Here is an 8,500-nt window from a genome sequence, read left to right on the forward strand (position 1 = left end):
CCGTACAACATCATCGACAAGTGTGACCATTTTTTGATTCAGATGATAGTGTTACATGAAAATGTGATGGCAAAATAATCTTTGTCAAGAAAGCACAATATGATTTGCTAAGAGAAAATAAAAAATGAAATAGTGACGATCCTCAAGGGGTTGATGCATAAAGATAACTAGGTTCTCAGATAAAGGAGAGGCAATCATCTTGTTGGCTTCTAATGGGTTTTGTATGCTGATTCTTCTTCCTGTTTGCGTGGTTAGGACGAAGGCGTAGTGGCCTCAACAGTAGAGCAGCGACAACAGCCGACTTAGGGGCTGTTCGGCAACGCTCCACTCCACAACTCCTGGAGCGGAGTTGGCGGAGCTGTAGTTTAAAATGGTGGAGTTGCCATTTAGCCACTCGGCAGATTCCGGGAGAGGACCATTACCGAACAGGGCCTTAGTCGAGGTAGGCAACTTCGGAGTGGTTACAACACAAATTGACATCGGTGAGAGGCAAGGGATTAGGTTTGGGGTTGGGGGTGGGTAACCTGTGTGCGGTGTGCCCCTCAGTTAGGCCAGAAAGATGGCACACCTGAGGCAGGGGAAAGGGGCACGTTGGAAAACAGAGTTGCAAAATGGAACAATTATTTAGATAAAAATCCTTTGACGCACTCAAAAAACATTATTTTCATGTCATACATCAGCGTCAAGGGCGCCCCAAGACTCTTGCTTGTCGCGGGTCCTTAGCCCTTCATTCAGAACATACGAGTTGCTTCGGACTGCAAGAAGGTAATTAGGGACACTCACGAAGGAATGAATAGGAAGTATATCGACATCATGCGGGAGATTAGTATGCTTCGGACCCGATGTTATCAACCTCAAATTCCTCCTATGTTTTGAGGCCATGTCTGGTCTTAAGATCAACTTTAACAAGAGTGAAGTTGTGATTTTAGGGTACTCGGATGACGATCAACAACAGATTGTGGACAACTTGAACTGCAAGTTGTCCTCCTTCCCCATTATATACTTAGGGATGTCGTTGTCTGATTCGAGGGTACCCTTGAGTGAGTTCGACCCGCTTATCGGTCGGGTTGTGTCTAGGTCGAAGCCATGGTGCGGTCATTTTACATCTAAAGGGAGTAAGACAATTCGTATTGACTCCTCCCTATCTAGTCTCCCCATGTACATTATAGGGTTGTATATCTTGCCGAAATGGGTTCTAACTAGACCTTTCCCGGTACTTCTAGCAAGTGACAGATGGCTGACAGTGTACCATATGGTCACCGGGCTGATGTATGCATGCCAAAGGACTTGGGAGGGATAGGCATTATTGCGTCTTGTTGTATGGACATGGCTCTTATATTGAGATGGGTCTGGCGGACACTTCGTGGAGATGGAGGATCATGGTTACAACTTGCTCAAGCAAGGTATATGCAGGGCTGACCCCTCCTTGCCTGTGAGTGTAGGGAGGGGTCCAATTTTTGAAAGTCCATCCAGCGGATCAAGCATGAGATCTGCAATGGGCTCTCTGCCTCCATTGACAACGGAGAGTGGAACCTCTTTTGGCTTGACCCGTGGGTGGACGGGTCTCCGTTTTGTATTGAGTTCCCAAATGTGTTTACTATCTGCTCAGATCCGATGGTGTTGGCTTCCACAACAACCCACAATGGGATTCTGAAGGACATTTGGCGTCTGGAGACCGTGGAGTGGGCCAACTTGTGGGCTGCCCTCCCGCCGATGCTCGTGGAGTATCTGGACACCGTTTCTTGGCAGCTGACCCCCTCGGGGATCTTCTCTGTTGGCTCGGCTTATCATGCCTTATGTCGACGGTCATCTCTTTCATGAATCTTTCAGTTATAGAAAACACCCTTGTAGCTGAAGATCAAAATCTTTTGTTTGGCAACTGCTATGGAATCGCCTCCCATCTGGGATGGAGGTGATCAAACGACATGACCTTGGGAATGGGTTGTGTCCCATTTATGAAGTTCCGGAGATGGGGACACGTATTTTTCTTGTCCACGGTTTGTCCGTGAGGCTCTGGGCCTGACTCGGAGGCACTAGACCTGTCTGGGTTCCTACAAATCCGTGCAAACCAGACATGGGACGCCTCTTATGGCTTTATGTTCATGGTGCTAGCTTAGACCCTGTGGACAACATGCAACAAGATGTTGATTGAGTGGATATTTCTTAGGCGGGCATCTGCCTCTATCTTCAAATTCCATGCATTTTTGCAGCACTGTTACCCGCTTTCTAAATAGCGGGATCACGACTGGTTTGGATACATGATGGACGCGATAATTGCTGCCTCACGCCATCTTGTTTCGCCGCCAACGACTTGTGGTCTTTTCTTCTCTTTCTTTTATGTTTCTTTTTCGTGTGTTTGTGCTGTTGCCCTAAAAGACTATTTTATTTTGATACGATACTTAACTTTGTTGTATGAACGTGATGATTGCTTTATTTATAAACCTTGTTTCAAGAGAAGGCAGTGTCAACTCTCCAGCCCCGTCTGTCAACTAAAGTTTAGTTTTTCGTGAGCCGATCGAGTCGTGGCCTCTTCGTGGGTACAAAGTGGTGGCTAGAGAATTCAGGCTAGGGCAGGGCCCACTCCTGAGAGACTCACCGTAGACGCTTCGTGGTGTGTTCCCCCAAGACGTTAACTAAGGTTATACGCACGTCACTGAAAGTTTTTAGTATTGAGTCCTGTTGGATATGTTCGGCATGTGTGTGTGTGTGCGCCTGACCACAACGGAGAAATCAACGCAAAGAACAATGGCGGCCACGCCGTGGCTGCTTCTTCTCTGCCTCAGCCTCGCCGCCGGAGGCATACGGCAAGCTCGTGCCCAGCCCAACAGCAATGGTATGTACTTGTATGCGTTCTCAAAATTTACTAAAAGGATTACTGCAAGTTGACACAAATCATGTAAAATTTCACTTTGTCCTTTGTCCATACTGTATGATCAATTCATCTCATATATCTGCGCGTGTTCGATCGATCACGCGCTGTTTGCACCGCAGGATTCATAAGCATAGACTGCGGACTGCAGGGGGAGGAGGGCTACATTGACACGGCCACCAAGCTCTCGTACTATCCAGACACCGGCTTCACCGACGGTGCCGGCACCTGCCGCAACATTTCGGCCGACTACATAGGGCCGTCCTTGTGCAAGTGCATGTATACCGTCCGCAGCTTCCCATTCGGCCCGCGGAACTGCTACACGCTCCGTTCCCTCGTGCCCGGGCTCAAGTACCTCATCCGGACCAAGTTCATGTACGGCAACTACGACGCCCTCCGCCGGCCGCCCATCTTTGACCTCCACATCGGCGTCAACAACTGGCACACCGTGAACATCTCAAAGCCGCATGTGGAGAAGTCTGTGGAGGCCATCCTTGTGGTGCCGGACGACTTCGTACAAGTTTGCCTGATCAACACCGGCGCCGGGACGCCCTTCATCTCTTCGCTGGAGCTCAGGCCGCTCAAAACGATGATCTACCCGCAGGTGACTGTGACACAGGGGCTCCTGCTCTCTGAGAGGAGCAACTTCGGCCAGATTGATGAAAACAATGTCATCAGGTGAGCCAAAGACGATCGCAAACTTCGCTATGTTGTTTCTATGCATGCCATGAATCTTAATTAATACTACCTTTGTTCCTAAATGCTCCTTCCTTTCCAAAATAAGTGTGTCAACTTTGTACCAATTTTGAAGTTGAGACACTTATTTTGGAATGGAGGGAGTATAAGTCATTTTGGTGTATTTTTTAAGCATGAACGCATTCGATCAATCGATCAGGTACCCCGACGATACTTATGACAGAATATGGACGCCTGTGGTCAGCTCTGGAACATATACTGAGGTATCGACGACGAGCAAGGTCATACCGGACAGCCTCTTTGAGGTACCGACGGCCGTGATGCAGACGGCGATGAGGCCAAGAAATGTCTCAAGCGGCATATCATTGTCTTGGGACCCTGAGCCCCAACCCAACAATCCATCGCCATGGTACATCTTCATCATGCACTTCTCTGAGCTAGAGTTCCTCCTGTTCAATGTCACACGTGAGTTCTCAATCAACCTCGACAACCAGCCATGGCACCCAGATAACGTCACACCGAAATACCTCTATGGAGTCGCCATCTACAATAGCGCCCCCTCCCGGAAGAGCCGCTACGACATATCCATCATTCCCACCGTCAGATCAACGCAACCTCCTATCATCAACGCTATTGAAAGGTACACCGTCGTCACCATCACCAACCTTGGCACCGACTCCCTGGATGGTACGTTTTATTCAGACGCAAAAAATACATATAGATGGACAAGAGATTATTTTAAATCTCTTCTAACCTGCTAACTAAAATTGCACAAATATTTCACTAAACTGCACACGTTCAACTGGTGCAATTTTAGATTTATATAACACTACACAAATCTGAAGATCTGAAGCAACTGTGAATTAGCAAAAGTGCATTGAAAAATTGAGAACTACTAACTGCAGTGTCTGCGATCATGGCAATCAAGGTGAAGTATCAGGTGCATAGAAACTGGTTTGGCGACCCGTGCGGTCCAGAGACTGTTATGGTGTGGGACAGGTTGACATGTAGCTACGCCAGTGCAAGCCCCGCAAGGATTATACGCTTGTAAGTATTAGATCACTAAAGTAGTGATCCAAACGCTCTTATATTTCTTTACAGAGGAAGTAGCTCATATCAAGCTGTTAGGATCTTATGTTAGTGAAAACCATAACTGGTAATATTAACTGGAGAATAGGGTTACATTTCTAGTATCATTAACTGAAACTGATCCACTGATCATTTGCTATATGCAGAGACTTGTCCTTGAGAGGTCTGAACGGTGATATCTCATCTTCTTTCACCAATCTCAAAGCTATCCAGTACTTGTACGTCTTGTGTAATAGATCTGTCTTAATGTCCATTCTAGTTTGTGCAACAATAATGATAAGAAAGTGTTTCATATATTGCAGGAATCTATCAAACAATAACTTGGTAGGATCAATTCCAGATGCCCTTTCACAGTTAACTTCATTGACAGTTCTGTAAGTGGGGCAACTTTTGTCAAAATTTGGGCATTACCATGAATTACTTCTGAGTCATGTATTATTGTCTTAAGATTTCTTTTCTGCAGAGATTTGTCATACAACCAGCTCAATGGAGCAATCCCATCTAGACTTCTCAAAAGAGTCGAAGACGGCTCATTGAATCTAAGGTACCCCCAAACTCACTCCACATTTTAATTCCCATTCTATCTAACATTATTGCCCACATTTTAAAATTAACCATCTTTATTTAATATTTGTTAGATATGGCAACAATCGAGACCTTTGCGTCAATAACAATTCATGTCGGCTAGAACCTAAACGGAAGAGCAATCTGGCCATATACATTGTCGTCCCTGTGGTTGTGTCCATGATAGTGGTGATAATAGTGGTAGTACTCTTGTGCTCTCTACGACGGAAGAGACGAGGTGAGGCATAGGCAAGAGCACATTCACCATCTGATCTTTTTCCCAATCACACTACTAAGCCTACTTGTATTGTTTGTCACCTATTAAGGATCAATGAATAACTTTGTGGAGCCACATAATGAAGCCACGACGAGCTATGCGTCGGGAAACAATGCTCATAGGGACAATTTTTCACTACATCAACTTGAGAGTCGCCGGTTCACGTATGAAGAGCTCAAGATGATAACAAATAACTTCCAACGAATACTTGGCCAGGGAGGGTTCGGGTACGTCTATGATGGTTTTCTGGAGGACGACACTCAGGTGGCGGTAAAGTTACGGTCTCATTCTTCCAGTCAAGGTTTCAAGGAGTTCCTTGCAGAGGTACATGTCTTTCATTGATTGGACTTGATGTTCCAAGGTAGGGATTGTGCCAAGAAATTTGAGGGTAAAATTTATAAGTTGTGAACGTTTGTCTAGGCTCATATTTTAACACGGATTCATCACAAAAATCTTGTCACCTTGATTGGTCACTGCAAGGATGGGGAGTACATGGCACTCGTCTACGAGTATATGTCAGAGGGAACCCTGCATGAGCATCTTGAAGGCAAGTAAGTCATTCACATGTTAACTTTAGATTTAAATGTTTCTTGAGATTTCAAATTGACCAAATATAAAACTATTTATAGGAAGCAAACACAATGGAGGATGTTTATCATGGATACAAAGACTCCGAATCGCACTTGATTCTGCACAAGGTATGCACTTCAATGTCGAGTTTGTTTTTGCTTAATGTTTTGTGTTTCCAAACACATGAGCACTGGCGTGTATGGTGATTTCCAGGGTTGGAGTATCTACACAAGGGATGCGACCCACCTCTAATTCACAGGGATGTAAAGGCCTCCAATATCCTCTTGAACGCGAGGTTAGAGGCTAGGATTGCTGATTTTGGCTTATCCAAGACTTTCAATGGCGGCAATGACTACGTGTCCACAAAAACACTTGTTGGCACACCCGGATATGTCGACCCCGAGTACCATGCAACTATGCAGCTAACAGCCAAGAGCGACGTGTACAGTTTCGGTGTCGTGCTACTGGAAATGGTCACAGGGAAACCCGCCGTAGTGAGGGAGGCGACACCCATCAGCATCATTCATTGGTCACGACAACGGATGGCGCGGGGCAACATTGAAAGTGTGGTTGATGCACGTATGTGTGGCATTTACGATATCAACAGTGTGTGGAAAGTGGTGGAAATTGCACTCAAGTGCACTGCCTATGTGTCACCGCAACGACCCACCATGACCGACGTGGTGGATCAGCTGCAAGAATGCATCGAGCTCGAGGAAGGCCGCACCATTGAAGTTGGGAACAATGGCTTCTATAAAAGTGGTGGCAGCGACAACCCGGACTTGAGTTATAGTGCTTATATAGCTGACCAATCCAGTGATAGTACTGCATTTCAGATTGAACACGACGTCAAGAGGGTGCATTCAATGCCCACCGGTCCTGCTACACGTTGACAACTCCTATATTGGTTTGAGAAATTCGTATGAAGCAACAATAGATTCTGCATAATTTTTTTTCTCTTGAAGGGATCTAGACGAGATACTGAAATGCTTTTGCCGAAGTGAGTACACATGGACTGATATACCTGAACTAATCAAGAGTGTAGCATTAATTTAATTTGGAAATAGGACCTTGAGATCGATGTTTATTGCATGTAAACTATGCCATTCTTGGTTGTTTGTTGTTAATCGACAAAAAATATTGTATGATAGTCATTTCTATGTGTTAATTAGTGAGAAAAATATATCTAAACTGGCGAATGATTAGAGTAGAAAACAAATATCAATATACATGCATAAAAAAAATCCATACAACCACGATAACCGCAAATATGTAGGAAAACTTATGTAATCTATACATCGAAGCAGAAAGATAAATGCTACTACATAACTACTATGAGGAACTCATACTCCAGGTGAAAGTGCATCTTGCCCCTTAGATGAATTTTTGTAATCAATGTCAACATATCTCGAGGAACTAATGCCTACTACAAGTTCATTTTAGGAAAGTTCGTTGGGGTGCAAAAAAAAAGGAAATGGAAGGTGACCCCCCACAAATTTACATGAAGACAAGAGTTGGTCTAGCCCAAGGATTCTTCATTTTTATTCTAGTGATCCAAGATCACATTGAGTCCATAGGCATGCCGATACTAAGAATAGGGGACAAGGAAGCCATGACGAGTCTTTCTTCTCTAATTGCTTAAGAATTAAACTCCAAAAACCCTCAAAAGCCTTCAAAATTCCTCACTATATGTACCTAACTTTCATACACTTCGGAGTTCCTGAGCTCTTCCGGTCGGAATCAGCGAATTGTTCACCAGATATAGCCGTTGAAAAAGTCTAGTCATTCAGAGTTGCTAGCTATTTCATTCAGAACTGCTGAACCACTTGGCAAACGTTCAGTAGCCCTCTTAGAATTTCCTAAACCATTCGGTTGGAATTTCTGAAGTGGTTACAGGGAGTATGCTACTGACATTGGGGCCTACGAATCGCTTCCTTTCAGACTGACCAAGCGATATGAAACTTTCGACCTTTCATCCACATCGGAGCATCTGAGCTGATCACTTCGGAGCTTCCGAGCTGTGTCAAAAAGTTGGCAACGGTCAAAATTCTAATCCAGCCTATTAATACCCTCACCTACCCCATCTGTTCACTCAAAGCAAACTTCACTCCTATCAAATATATTTGAGAGAGAACTCCACCTTTGTGTGCTTATTTCAAAGGTCTTTCTACTTCAACATCCAAGTCACTACTAGAAAAAGGGCTATAGATGGAATTGACACTAATGGCGCACCAGACATGTGGTGCGCCATTACTATATACTAATGGCGCACCACGTGTTGGTACGTCATTAATGTCCAAATACTAATGGCGCACCACATCGCGGGTGCGCCATTAGTAATTTTTTTTTAAATTTTGTCAAAACTACTAATGGCGCACTGTGGGAGTGGTGCGCCATTACTAGTTGAACTAGTAATGGCGCACCATGCCACGGTG

General features: G+C 44.9%; 1 protein-coding gene across 1 annotated transcript; it reads left to right on the plus strand.

Moving 5' to 3' along the window:
- The first annotated feature begins 2,694 nt into the window (after nt 1-2,694).
- LOC123080196 (putative leucine-rich repeat receptor-like protein kinase At2g19210) lies at nt 2,695-6,958 on the plus strand. The gene is made up of 12 exons (XM_044503097.1): nt 2,695-2,833; nt 2,992-3,547; nt 3,765-4,252; nt 4,471-4,612; nt 4,801-4,872; nt 4,957-5,028; nt 5,118-5,198; nt 5,293-5,456; nt 5,545-5,819; nt 5,916-6,046; nt 6,129-6,193; nt 6,279-6,958. The coding sequence occupies exons 1-12, from the start codon at nt 2,695-2,697 to the stop codon at nt 6,956-6,958; spliced, it is 2,865 nt and encodes a 954-aa protein (XP_044359032.1).
- Nucleotides 6,959-8,500: the final 1,542 nt, after the last annotated feature.

The sequence above is a fragment of the Triticum aestivum genome, chromosome 1B, assembly GCF_018294505.1.
Source record: "Triticum aestivum cultivar Chinese Spring chromosome 1B, IWGSC CS RefSeq v2.1, whole genome shotgun sequence".
NCBI lineage: Eukaryota > Viridiplantae > Streptophyta > Magnoliopsida > Poales > Poaceae > Triticum > Triticum aestivum.